This window comes from Amaranthus tricolor, chromosome 8, assembly GCF_026212465.1.
Source record: "Amaranthus tricolor cultivar Red isolate AtriRed21 chromosome 8, ASM2621246v1, whole genome shotgun sequence".
Lineage (NCBI taxonomy): Eukaryota > Viridiplantae > Streptophyta > Magnoliopsida > Caryophyllales > Amaranthaceae > Amaranthus > Amaranthus tricolor.
Window position 1 is genome coordinate 23,919,352 of NC_080054.1, and position 14,314 is coordinate 23,933,665.

General features: G+C 32.7%; 1 protein-coding gene across 1 annotated transcript; it reads left to right on the plus strand.

The window, feature by feature from the left end:
* Positions 1–1,910: 1,910 nt before the first annotated feature.
* LOC130820496 (U1 small nuclear ribonucleoprotein 70 kDa-like) lies at positions 1,911–13,135 on the plus strand. Its single transcript, XM_057685894.1, has 10 exons — positions 1,911–2,247; positions 2,557–2,671; positions 2,767–2,846; positions 3,810–3,885; positions 3,969–4,033; positions 9,127–9,189; positions 11,315–11,396; positions 11,493–11,655; positions 11,964–12,020; positions 12,168–13,135. The coding sequence occupies exons 1-10, from the start codon at positions 2,134–2,136 to the stop codon at positions 12,778–12,780; spliced, it is 1,428 nt and encodes a 475-aa protein (XP_057541877.1). The 5' UTR covers positions 1,911–2,133; the 3' UTR covers positions 12,781–13,135.
* Positions 13,136–14,314: the final 1,179 nt, after the last annotated feature.

The following is a 14,314-nucleotide window of genomic DNA, read 5'->3' on the forward strand; positions in this document are numbered from 1 at the left end:
ATGTTTACATTTAAAAGAGTAACTAAATTTCTTAATAATTTTGTAGAATATACATTCTAGATAAACAATTAGGAATGGAATGACAATGATTCAAACTCCGACTGAATTATACATCTTCTGAATAAAAAGTTGAATTTTTTTGACCTCCAACTGAAACTCGGATTCTTGGACTCTGACAGAGTCGGATTATGACATCGTTTTTTAAAAGATATTGTTTTTTCTTTATCACTATGTAAATTAATAACAACAATGACTTTCGAATAAGAGGATATTTGTGAATTTGACCAAACATTGTGCATGGGTGACAAAACAAGGACTTGGACGACAAAATTTAAATTTCCTACTATATACACCCAAAAGTTTGGGGAACAATAAATTGTTATATGTCCTATAGTTGTGAGCACATTTCTTTTTCTTATATTCACCTGGATTTATTGAATATTTTTTAGATTATTTTTTATTAGTTAGTTAGTTTTAGTGCATTATTTTTAGGAGTATAAATAAAAAAGTTATTTATTACCTATCTTTCTTTTTCTTGGATTTTTTCCAATTCAAGAACATTAGTTTTATTTTGAATATTTACTAATGTTAAACCAAATATTGGATTGTTTCTTGGATTGACTTCTTCACGAGTACAAACACCATGCTCTAACCCTAACGACAAATCATACTCTTCATGTAGTCGATCTTAAAGTCATATCAAAGCTGAAACTCTTCTAATCCATATTAACAGTCCGACTCTAAAGCAACACTATTGATTGGTATATTAACTATATCTCATACTATTATGGAGATCTCATGCACTTAAATGATAAATGTCCAACACATCTAGGTTGAAGTTGAAATCAAGACAAAGCTCGACTATATACAACTCTGATTATGACTTTTTAGTTGCGGTGCATGCTAGAATTTTTTGTGTCGTTAATTTATTTATAATCATAATATATACGATAGTCATCTAAATGATAATGCAAAAGGGGAATAATATTAGATGAATTTGCACTTTAAATCTTGTATTCTACATAAAAGGATCTCAAAATATTCAATACTTGAGCTTTAGGGTCAAGAAAAGTAGAAAACAAACACAAGCTATGTTTATATAATATATTTATCCCAACCTTTGTTAAATTGTTTAATTTAAGTTCAACCATTCTATGCATATTCATTGTGGACGTTTTGATACCTTGACTAAACAACACTTGATTATAAATGCACCCTTATAATGGACCAAAAACCAAGTGAAAAGCAACATAGAATAACACAGATGAGACATAAATCATGGATACAAAAGGGAGAAAAGTGATATAAAATATGATGTTAAATAGTTCAGATCATCACGAGTCTAATTTATAAGTATTTTTTGGATTCATCTCAGTACAAACCTAATTTTAGGATTTATGTCTAACTTTTTTTAGACCGAATAGGTCTGTGTCCAAATTCAGGTCAATAATTAAGTTTGTGTTTAGTTCTAGAGTCTTTGAACATTCTCATTAACACTATTTAATATCATCAATCAAACGTGTATTGGTGTAAATACTACGATAAAATTCCAATTTACAGACAAATCTTATCAACAATAAGACCAACAGATAAACTTGCAATAAGTGAACATAAACTAATACTAGATTTTATGTAAAATGATTTAAAGTTCACAATCAAATATTAAGGTTGATAAATTATCTTGAGAATTAGAAATGCAAAAAATAAAGAATAATAATAAAATGTATGCGCCTTCGTTTTGGACAGAGAATATTAAAGAGTTTTATTTTTACAAATCTCCTTTTAGGAGCATTTTAAATTAAAAAAACTCACTTTTAATTGTTCAGCATTAATTATTTTAAAATTAAAGCCTTTTATATTAACCTATATTATTATAAAACGGTCTAATTGCTTTTTTAATTTCACAATTAGAAAAAAAAAGGTATGGCGGCCTAAATCCCGTATTTTTCAATCAAATGTTCGATCATCATTCGTTAGTAAACTCTTCTAGTCTTCTTCTAATTCTCATTCTAAAACTTTTCATTTTATAAAAAAATCCGATTCTAATACTTTTCTCCAACCTAATCTTCCCCAAATCTAGCTCCAAACTATAAACCCTAACCCTAACCCTACCCTTAGAAGATTGGTGACCACATGGGAGACTTCAATGACAGTAGTAACAACGATGCTTTCTTGCGAAACCAAAATGCTGCTGTTCAAGGTCGCACCAAAGCCCAGAATCGTGCTAATGTTCTTCAGCTTAAAATGGTTCGTTCAATTTTATTTGATTAATTAATTTATTTCGATTTCATTACGAAGATTGTGTATATTTATCTAGGGTTATTCATTTGCTCATCCTTGTGATTTTGTATCTGTATGAAATTAGATTAATTTGTAACTGCGATGGTGTTTAGATTATGGTTATGAATTTCTTGTTGGGATTAAGGTGAATATGTAGATGTGATGCGGAGAGTTGAAAATATTCGATTTCTAAATCAATCGATTGGCGCTTCATTATATAGTGATTTAGGTTATGCTTTAATTAATTGATTGAGCTGTATGTAATTTTGCTCACAGATGGGACAGTCTCATCCGACTGGTTTGACGCCAAACTTGTTGAAGCTTTTCGAGCCCCGACCTCCTTTGGAATATAAGCCGCCGCTGGAGAAGAGGAAATGTCCTCCTTATATGGGTATGATCAACAAATAGTAGCATATGGATGCCTGTTAAATACTCTTGTTTTGTTTCGAGATGATAACATGACTTGTGTTTGCTTTTCCAATGAAGGAATGGCCCAATATGTAAATCTTTTTGCTGAACCTGGTCACCCTGAGTATGCCCTGCCTGTTAAAGAAGCTGAAACTAGGGTATGTTCTAGTATCTCTTGGGCATTGTGTTTGAATTGTGTTAGAAGGTTTTAATAAATGTAGTTCAATTTGGTTATTTGCCTTTCATGACACTACAAATACGTTGATTTTTCCATGTTTTCCGTTTATTGATTGATTATGCTGGTGGGTTGTTGTTCGGTTGTTAAATAGCCCCTGCTAAATCTCCTTCTTACCTATCTACTCGCAAACACAATATTTTGAGTAAGTTATAATTATAAATAGTTTATAGAGCATATCCCACTTGATTATGTTTATAGGGCATGAGACAAATTAGGCAGATACGACTCTCCTTTAGTCTTTTGTCACGAGCCCCTTTAAATGAAACACAAAAAAGAGTCTTGGAGTTGCAGATATTAAAGACATTGAAAATATAATTTTTGTTGTTTTGTTCATGTGCAAAAAAGTTTGAAAATTGTCAGAGTTTAAAACAACTTAAAAAGCTTCGGGTTAAGGTTGAAATTTTGAGCGTCTTAGAAGATGAAGAGGTAGGCTGAAGATGGGAAGAATGGCATGTAAGTTCTGGAATATACTTTGTAAAGTGATAAGAACGTTTGAAAGAGAAGAGTATATGTGTCGATGATAATTGAAATTGATTTTCTTAACTCTTAATTAGTATTAGATTAGATTGAACTATGTATAATCTCTGTCAATGGAAATTTTTTTCATGTTGATTTGTTTTGTTTCATGTAGTCTTTCATATTGGCACTTTCATGTAGTTGACAGAATAAACAAGCACAAGATTTCATCATAACAAGACTCTAGAATAAGGCAACAACATTATATTCTTATGGTTTCATATTTGTGTGATCAATTGGTGTTTGTCGACAAGACTTGTGTGATTAATCAAGAATCATTAATGGTTGGGACTTATGATTTCATATTTCTGTGATCAATTGGTGTTTGTTAATTTTTATTGTATCTATCTTATCTATGTATGAGCAGATACAAAAGAAGGCCAGAATACATCAATTACGACTAGAGAGGGGTGCTGCAAAGGTTGCGGAAGAGCTTGAGAAATGTAATATCCTTTATTGTTTTTGCCTTCCAGTTCTCAATCCATCTTTTCACTAAATTGATGTTTGACATGTTTTTTCTTCTTAGATGATCCATCAAGTAACATAAATGCGACTGAAGACCCATACAAGACTTTATTTGTTTCGAGGCTGGTAAGATTTTCGCCATCTACTTGTAATTTTCCCTTTGTTAACCGTTAGTGGATCCAAACTTTGGCAATTTGGTATGGCTTATCCAACTTACCTAATCCTACTAATAGAGCAACACTTGTGCAAATCAAGTGATCTATGAAGATTTAGCCAAATCCTGTTAAGAGCAGGATTGGAAGATGAATGGTTTGCAAATTTTGAAACTTGGCATTTTAGAAAGAAATGAAAAAACTTTTTATGTTTGATGCAGGAGGAAGAATCTATTCGGCTTTGATGATGTTGAACTAAGATTATTATTGTTTATTTCTTTCAAAAAAAAGATTATTATTGTTTATGAGTTTTACAATTGGCTAGGATTCAAAGATTATATCTTTATAGATTGTTATTTGTGATGCACAAATTATGGAGGGTTTAAAGGAGTTTGGGTTAGTGAAAATTGGGTTAGGATCAAAAGATGATCCGTGAATCCAATGGGAATTTGGTGGAGAAATATGGTGGATATTTGATGATGGCAAAGGATGAATATGGAGTGGGTGATTGATGATTATGACTTGGTGTGTGGAAGAAGGAAAATAGGTGGATGGCAATTTTGTGGAGTTAGCATTAGGATAGAACAACAAACTTAGAGTCATACATATACACCATGGAATCAAACTAAAGGTTTTTTTTAAGAGCATAATCAAACTTTCTTAGGGTTTGATTAGCATGGGTTACTTGTCACTTTCTAGTTTTGAATAGAGTTACAATCCAATACAAGAACCAAAACCTTTCAAAGCTTTTGAACATTAATTCTCTCTAACATTTTTATTATACTTCATGAATATTTATAGTACATCTTCTGTTTATTTTGTGAATAAAATAAATGCAAAAAGAAAAAGAAAATAATAAAATGATATTGCCTAATTAGTTGAAAAAAAAAGTAAATTTTATGATTTAGTCTTAAGTAGTTGAAAAGATAAACTTCTTCGCTAAAGACTAAGATCTTGCATGTGTGACTTTGACCCAAATCTTAGGAGATCATGTATGGACTAGGAGTCCAAGTCCAATTGTACTTGTTGTCAATTTCGGATCCTTAAATTCTATCTTTTCTGCTCACCATTCGCGTGAAATTTTAGTTCACCTGAAACTCTATCCTTCGTGTGTTTGGGTGCAATTGTATCCTTGAATCATTATCTTGAGATTGCAAGCAACAACCTTGTCCTTTTTTCACGCAATTCGTGTAACACAATATTGATCTTTGAATTTGGCGACAATCATGGAGAATCTAATTACACGTTTTTGTGTGGGCTTAGTTTTAATAGCGCACCCCGGGCGCACCTCGGTGCAATGAATAGGATGGCCCAGAAATCTCCTCATTCTATAGGGAACCAAAGAGCGTGTGCTTAGGTGCGTGTTTGTGTTGAGAGCGGGCCCAACACCTTATGCACTTTTTGTTGTGAAGTTATAGTATAAAATAGTGAATTATTAAAAAAAGAAAAATGAGAATGTGAAAGGAAAAGGTTTACGTGAAACCAAGATGAGAGAGAAGATGGAGAAAATAGTCGAAGAGAGACAATCAAACTTGAAAACATTAAAATATTCGTTAGAGAACCTTACCGAAGCTTTAAAAATGAAGACTACTAAAAAAACCCCTAAATCAATTTCAAGAAATCGATTTGATTTTGACCTTTATTTAAATATAAAACCCTAATTCCACAAACCTTTATTTCTAAACTTCGATAAAATTGAGGAATATGTGTGTACTAGTAATAGAAGCGACTGCGATAGAAGCTTTTTGATGGGTTCCGTTTGATTGGTTATATAGGCCAATTATGTCAATATCTAGGACATTATTCACATAATCATTTGGTATTTTTAATTTTCCCTCATTTTCATTTCTTTTATCTTCAATTAGAGGAAATAAATGTCTATGCATATTTAGCCAATAGTGATCTCTTTAACCATTAAGTTTACTTTTCATGACTTTTTGGATTGTCATACGTTATAAAAAACCACCAGTTCCCACTCATGATTAAAAAAATCATCACATAATCTAGGAGTCCTTGATCACGATGGTAATGTATGCGTGTTTGTAAAGGTTACGGATGGGTTTAAGTCAACATTGCTAGTGTGCATGGTGAAACATAAATGTAAAGTAGTGGAAAAGAAATGATTTAGCTAAAATGATTAGTGTGCCTTTTGAGCATGTTGAAGCTCTCAAGTGATTATTTGTGAACATAAAAACATAATTTGTTTTTCCGCTTTTCATTCTTTTAATAACATGAAATGGCTGGTTTCCTTTGCAAGACATAATAGAGTAAATAAAATTAAAATAACAAAACTGAAATATTTGCTCTAGAGACTTCATCCCAATTGCAAATATTGCCCTTTTTCCTTTGAGTGAATTTTAATTCACGACAACCATATTATTTGAGTCTTAATATTATATGATATTTGAGTCTAACTAGGACTATTATATGTGTAGTTGACTTGTCTAGAATTAGAGTTCTTCTTAGAAGTAGAATACTTAGATGCAATCATGTATCTAGCATGTTGTGGGTTGTGTGTGCATAAGGTCTCCTTGGCTATCTAGCTTTGTTCTTTTTCTTTTACTTTATATACAAAGATCTAGGTGATGAGTTAAATAATAAAAACATAGTCTTTATGAAAAAATAACTTGTCCTTTTTAAGTATTATAAGGAATGAGATGCGAGATATGACAACGTCAAATGAGTTTCAGGATTGGGCTAAGCGATGAGGGCGTCCAAAAATATACGTTGTGTTTTGAGGTGTTAGCCGTATTGTGATCTTAGTTTTAAGGCGAAGGGGTGAGCTTTTTGCATGAGAGGCACACAATTTTGCTAAAAAGCTTCAAATTTAATTTTGTAACATATTTAATCCTAAAACAACATGAATTTTGATATTAAAATAACATATAAATAAGATATACTCTAATTTAGCACAAAATTCCATACGATAACTTGATAAGTCGATAATATAGTCTTGAGTTAACAAAAGAAATAAAAATGAAACAAAGATAGAAGTAAGAAAGCAAATAGTGGCTCTTGATGGTTGAAATGTTTTGTGACACACTTCTGTTAAAACTCTAAAAATTAGAATCATCTTCCTCACAAGCATCTTCATCTCATGTATAGTTCTCATCATCACTATATCCTCCTCTTCCTCCTCCTCTTCTTCCTCCTTCTCCTCTTCCTTATCAACTAAAACAACATCAAGAATATCATCCTCATAAGCAATTTCTTTTTCCTTATCTTTTCTAGAGGAAGGTTCCGTAATTTCTCTAATCCTTGAAGCTCTATTAACATAATTCGGATCATTAGCACCAAAAGCTCTAAAAAATGTTCAAGCTATAAAAATGTATTGATGTTAAGACAAGTGTTCAAAGCCACAATCATAATTAAACGATAGCACAAACATATAAAATTTAAAAAGTAATCAAATTTAATTGAGCACATCAATTCATACCATTAATATCAAAATTGAGCTCATCAATTAAACATTTACATCACTAGAAAGTAACAAGTTAATTAAGCTCATTAATTAAGGAACGAAGTAAGTAATTAATACTATCGAATTTGGCTCATTAATTTCACTATCAAATAACAAATTACTCATACTCTCATTCCCACTTATATGGCAAAAATAAGATTAAAAGTAGTAAAATAGAAAACTTACAAAAACATGAGAAAGGACATAAGAAAATTACTTTCAATTTTTTGGAGAAGAAAAGAGAACATGAAAAAAAACAATATTCGACAAGAAAGAAGAAAAAAAGCATTAAATAGAAGAAAACATTCGACAAATAAGCAAAGAAGAAAAAGAAGAAAATAAATATGCTGATCGACATTAGAGTATGAGACAGAGAAGAAGAAAGGAGAAGAAAAGAGAAGCGAAGCAGTAGAGGACGTGTCTGGAGGTCGACGGTGGGATGGGCGGTGATTAAACAGATTCTAATAGAAAATGGTGGAACGGATTGCTTGCCTTGGTGTGCCTCACGCCTGGGCGCCCTTGTTAAAACAATGATTGTAATCCTACAAAGATAGGTAAATTCCCCTAGGGTCCAGGAGACATGAACTTACGTCGTTGAGCGAGTTCACGAGAAATTTTTTGGGCCATATACATCAACTAGTTATTAGATTTAGACGCCCGATCTTAAATAGGACATGTCCATTATTTGTTTTTTCGTTTAGGTTTGTTTCTTTATTCGTTCGTTTTTTTGTTAGTGTTTCCAATTTGTTGCACTAGCCATTTTCATCCGATGTTGAAATCCAGTTTTAAATAAATTTTTTGGTCTTCTTACGCCATCTATCTACTCACAATTTTTTAGATATGTCTAATTTTATTTTCTATTATACTGGGCACGTTTTTTTGGGAATACGCTTTTGACATCCCAAAATCAAGACCAGATCTTTGCTAGTTTCTTGCACCAAGGAATACATAATGTGCTCTTTGGGAGTTTCTTGCACCAAAAAGGAATACAGAATGACATGTTTTCCAACCAGCCTTGAGTTAATCTCTTTTGGATATTGCTCATCTCTGTGTTTCAGTTATTGACTTTTTATTGAAAGCCAAAAATGCAGCATACTTATAGATTACAGGCTTACTACTCTCACAAAACACCTTCAGTCATGGAAACTAATTCTTTTAATCAATTGTTTTTTTATGTCCAGTATTTCTTATTCTGTTACTAATCCTATAAAGATTGATTTAATGCAATTCTTAAAGTATAAAGTTGACAGCTTCTCCGGATGGATGGAGTGTGTGGAGTAATTGGAGTTTAATCTTTTCCCTAGATGGACTTCTTATTTGGTACTTTTATATTTTCTAGTGCTGATCATAAATATTATACTAGGAAATTTTTTCGTATTATGAAGGTTTATTTTACCTGTATGAAGAAATTGTGATTTTACTACATTTAATCTCATGTCTTTAGTTACCTGTTTGTTGTTTCTGAGTAACATATAGCTAGATTGAGCAATTGGGGTTTATAACCTATTGATTCTAATGACTTTTCTTGCAATTAATTTTTGAAATTGTTTATTTTACTACATCTAATATGTGATGGATCTACAAACATTTTGTGTACTTTCTTGCAGAGTTACGAGACCTCAGAGAGCAGGTTGAAAAGGGAGTTTGAAACCTATGGGGCCATAAAGCGGGTAGGTAATCATAATTCATAACCATTCCCTATGGGGATCAGGTTGTTGCGTTGTAACTTTGGTAAGAGACTAAGAGGTTACACTTTTATGACTGGTTCACCACCACCAACACTGTCTTTATGCTTTTGTTTTGTTTGACCCTATACTTACGCTTTTGTTTTCTTTGAAAACTTCTTCTATCATCTTTCTTGAATATTTTTCAATTTTTTTAAAAATTTGACACGATGTTTTTTTGTGAAATGAAGTTTTGCCATTATTTCTGCTTGATTTTATTTCATTTACTTTATTTCTAAAAAAGGGTATATCTTTAAGAATTCTATCTCGGACTATGTGGTGAAGCTGGAATTTTTTTATATTTTATTTTCAATCAGATATTTTTTGTGAAATGATCCTAACATATTTGCTTTGTGCACTGTATTTGTGGAGCTTTGATTTAAGATAGGAGGTTTTAGAGGGAATACTGTGTGAGATTGTTATGATTGGGTGGGGCTGTGGTGGAAGAGGGTATAACCTCATTTTCTACCCTTTTTTTGGTTTGAAGACAGCTTGGGTACAGGGACTTAAAAGGTAATGATTTCTCTTTTCTGTTCAGTCTTGAAATATAAAATCAAAGAAAAAAAATAAGTTGAGTGGAGTAACAACTAGCAATAGTGTATTTTTTGTGCTGTATAGCTTTCGCTTTATTAGTTTTATCCATGTGATATCAACTAATGAAGTGAAAGTATCTAGAACACTTCTTTGTTTTGAAACATTTTGGACAATGTTTTTTCAGAAAACTTCTTGATGTGCTAATGAGCAAAGGAGTTGAACTAATGAGTAGCTTGTCTGGATTAAATTTTTACCCAATGTTATTTTAATTTATGTTTTTAATTATACTTTTGTAACTTACAAATTTATTGTTTAGAATCAATCATTTGGTATCCTGCATTAAGTGCATTGTTGGGTTGGATCATGTTTTCCTGTATTAGTTTCATAAAAATGCATTTATTACATCTGAAATGTGTATCAATAGGGAATTTCTTTTTGGTAATATTAATTTGCGTCACATTCAAATCTCATTTGTTTGATGAAACTTAGAGAAAGGGACTGGAGGGTCAATCTCAATGATTTCCTATTTGTATCTAGTTGAAAATTTAAGTTGCCGTTTCTACCTGCATTGCAAATAAATGTCGATAACTTTTCCTAGATGGCTAAGCTAAACTAGTAAGCTGTGTGCTTCGAAAACATCATTCATGTCAGATGTTATATAACACAAGTAACATTTGTTGTGAACCTTGAATAATAATGGGCCTGCATTGCATATGCTTTGGCGGTATTCTGTTAACTTTAGATTTGGAGTTTTCTTGAAGTTTGTGATTTACCATTAGTTATAGCACCTAGGTATGAGACGGTGCTGGAGTAGAACTGGTCTGTGGTGTTTTAAAGTAAAGTACATAAAGAGATGGTATGAAATACTACTTATGTGGTATTCGTTATTCCATTAATGTTCACTTTACGTCATCCTCCACGGGTAAGCTGAAAAAGTAAGTTCAGAGCAGCTGTGCGTTGTGCCTTTTATGACTTCCCTTTTTCAAGCTACCAAATCCAAAAGAGACAACTCCAACAGATTTTGCTGCACTTGGTAAAATTTTCCGCAGTATTAGTTACTCTCTCCTTTCATTTTGAATTCACTACAATATAATGCTTTGATGAGCTCATTTGTTCATCCAAAGGCCACTTGAAAACTTATCAGCTGTCGAGAAAGAATCCTGGTATTTGTAGTTCCAAAAATTTCCTTCTTTTTGAAAGTTTCTCTGGTAAGTGGATTAGTTTTTATATTTCCCTGGTAAGGGAATTGGTTTTTTGACTTTGGTAAAGAAATAAGTTTGTTCAAGGACTTTGGCCACTTACAGCAGTATGCCTACAACTTTGGCAATGGAATTTCATCTCACTTGTGGAGCTTTGTGGATCAAAGGTGAGCGCGGCTAGCAAGGGTAGTGCTAGTCTGCCGTGCCTCTTAGGACTTTACTTCTAGTCGTTTTTAGCTATGCTGCTTTAGATGCTCCGCAAATAATCTTAAGTTTCTCTAGATTGTTTATTTGTCTGTTATCTCGTCCCTATAATTTTGTCCTCATTTGTCTTTCAGGTAAAAATGATCTATGACAAGGAGACGAACAAACCAAAAGGTTATGCTTTCATAGAATATGCTCATACAAGGGACATGAAAGGTTGCTGGCTGCAACTGCAATTCTTTATGTCTAATGGATTTTATAATTTTTCGTATAAGTTTCGCTTATTTTTGTGTCTTTTAAATCTCTGTGCAGCTGCATATAAACAAGCTGATGGAAGAAAAATTGACGGAAGAAGGGTTCTTGTAGATGTGGAACGTGGAAGAACTGTCCCAAACTGGCGGCCTCGTAGACTGGGTGGTGGATTAGGAACAACTAGAGTTGGTAATGAAGACGTCAATCAAAGGCTTTCTACAAGGTAAATAACCTTTTGTGAGACCTTGTTGAGTTATGAGTGTGTTTAACCCTATATTTTTGCTTAGATCCATTTGCTGTATTGGAAAAGGTTTTATTTTGTAGATTTGAAGAGGCGGAAAAAATTTTTGTTCTTAGTTGCAGACTCTTTAGAGGAAATCTTGGGTCAATTACCTTTGAATTGTGTTTTCATTTTCATTGTATAGAGTGTTGTCTCTTGTGGCAATTACCTCATAGAGAAGTGCAATTATTTCACGTGGGGAATGGGCTTACTATTAGTTCAGTGACTGAAACCTTGTTCTTTTGTATTAGGGAACTTCAATCTGGAGGTCCATCTCGATCGGAGGAGCCCAGAATACGAGAGGATAGGTATGCTTTAATTAATAATGTCTTCAATAGTGCTGCTATAGTTACTGTGCAAACATGCTTGTATGTTTCATTCTTTTGTTTAGAAATGCAAGGAGGTTGTGGTAATTTCTACTAATACTCTTCATTGATTTGATATACGTTTGTCAGAGATAGAGAAAAATCTCGAGATAGGGATAGAGAGAGAGATAGGGAGCGAGAAAAATCTCATGAGCGGTCCCATGGAAGGACAAGAGATCGGGATCACAAAGAGGATAGGCACCACAGAGACCGTGACAGAACCAGAGATAAAGAGAGGGAAAGAGAACGTGGCCGCGATCGTGGCCTTGATCGTACACGTGATCGTGAAAGAGGTAAGGACCGTGCCCGTGGTCATGATAGAGATAAGGATCATGGACGTTCTCATGATAGGCATCGAGACAGGGACCGTGACTATGATTCTGTTGAGGCAGACCATGATCGTGGGCATTCCCGTGATGGAGATTATGATCTTGATCACGGGGAAGCAAAACATGATCGTGGAAGACATGGTGAAAGAGAACGAGGTTATGATCATGGTCCCACTGACGAAGATCAAAGGTATTATGAGGCTGATCTTGGGAACAAGCATGAAACCGAGCATGATGACCATTATGGACATCACCGGAGCCGAGGACCCTATGATGACAAAGCCGTTATAAACGATGATGATCGTTATAATCATTATGCTAGTGAGAGTGGCCATATGGAAGAAGACAACCACAATTATGAGCGGGATGCCTGAAGAACTGAAGAGAGCTCTTGAATTAAAAAGAAAGTTGTGGGTTTTCAATTCCTATTTTGTTTTTCTTTTAATTAAAGGTTAAGATTTCATCCTAGTTTTGATTCGTTTTGGTGGAGTAGGTACTTTTTGTTTCAGGAACCCAGAGTTTAGAGGTATGGTATTGTTATTTAGGTATGTACCTTTCAATTCTCACTTTTTTTTGTTATCTTCTTTTATGACGCATGATTTGGTTTTTATTTTCTATTGCTTGTGATGAGACCATCAATGTTCATGGCGTCTTTTGTTGATGCAAGTTTCATGTATTTTTGAAGACATTGTGTCTTAAGAAGTGATTTCGTAGTTGTTGAATTCTACCTCTGACGGCGTAGAGACTTTGAAAAACTTCTTTCCGAACAAGTTGATATTTGCAGAGACATAATTCAATGCTCTTACTGTTTAGATTTGAATTAATATAAGGTAGTGTTGGATTCCTAAATTTCACTTGCAAATTTTTTATTTGAATTTTGAACTGTAAATTGTGATTTTTGAATGTCGCATTCAAGTTTATTGTTTGAAAAATATTTGTATTTTTAATTAACAATTGTAAATTTCAGAGAAACATTATAATTTCAAATTTTAATACTCAATATCTACGAAGTTTGGAAAATGAAATTTTAATAACCTATAAAAGGTAAAGTCTTAAATATTAGATATAGGAAATCATCTCTCCGCGTGTCAGCTTTAAAACAAAAAGCTTATACATTTATAGTTTGTATTAGTTAAATTATTTAATCCATGTATAAAAGTATTATTGGTCAATGGAATGGTAACACCTAATCTAATTTTCAAGACTTGTTGTCAAAGAAGTTCTAAACACATTTGAAATAGCATCCTTTATTTGACAAATTGTTGTTAGTTGAAGTTGGTTAAGTTGACTAGCTGAAATTATTGGTTGAAGAGCTAGCTTCCTTTTAAGTAGGGATAGTAATGGGATGGATCTCGATCAGGCTCAAATAAGTTTTTAAAGGAGGATCCATATTTGAATGTTGATTTGCAGTTCTAATTTTTCAGGATTTAAAATCTGGATCCATGGGATCCATGAATCCCAGGGATTCAGTATTGAGTCTAGGCCCAAAACAAGTCCAAGCTTATTTTTGCGTATTTAATTGTATTTTGCTACATATTGCGATAGCGATAGAGTTCTAAATTTAAATTAATGGTTATAATTTATAAATTATCAATTAAAATTTAAAATACATCTAATAATATTTTATAAATTATAAATATCTTTAAAATTTTGTTCATGTAAAAGTTTCTTCATAACATAATATAACATTTATCAACAAAGTAAATTAGTAGATCATTAATATTTTTTAAATTTTAGTACTATATTAAATAAATCCTATAGATTCTACATGGAAGGTTTGTATGGAATTTTGTAACATACTTCGGCAGTATGTCCATAATGCAAGTGTTAGGCTGTAAAGGCTTGAGATGGAATTTTAGATTTACAGTCTGCTCAACAAATTACATTATTTTACAATATTGATACAAT

What these genes read in the sequence shown, in the direction of transcription:
- LOC130820496 (XM_057685894.1), top strand. Translation starts at nt 2,134, where the DNA reads ATGGGAGACTTCAATGACAGTAGTAACAACGATGCTTTCTTGCGAAAC. An exon ending in TGCGGAAGAGCTTGAGAAAT is followed by an intron (nt 3,886 to 3,968) that starts GTAATATCCTTT and finishes TTTTCTTCTTAG; the next exon opens with ATGATCCATCAAGTAACATA. An exon ending in TCATACAAGGGACATGAAAG is followed by an intron (nt 11,397 to 11,492) that starts GTTGCTGGCTGC and finishes ATCTCTGTGCAG; the next exon opens with CTGCATATAAACAAGCTGAT.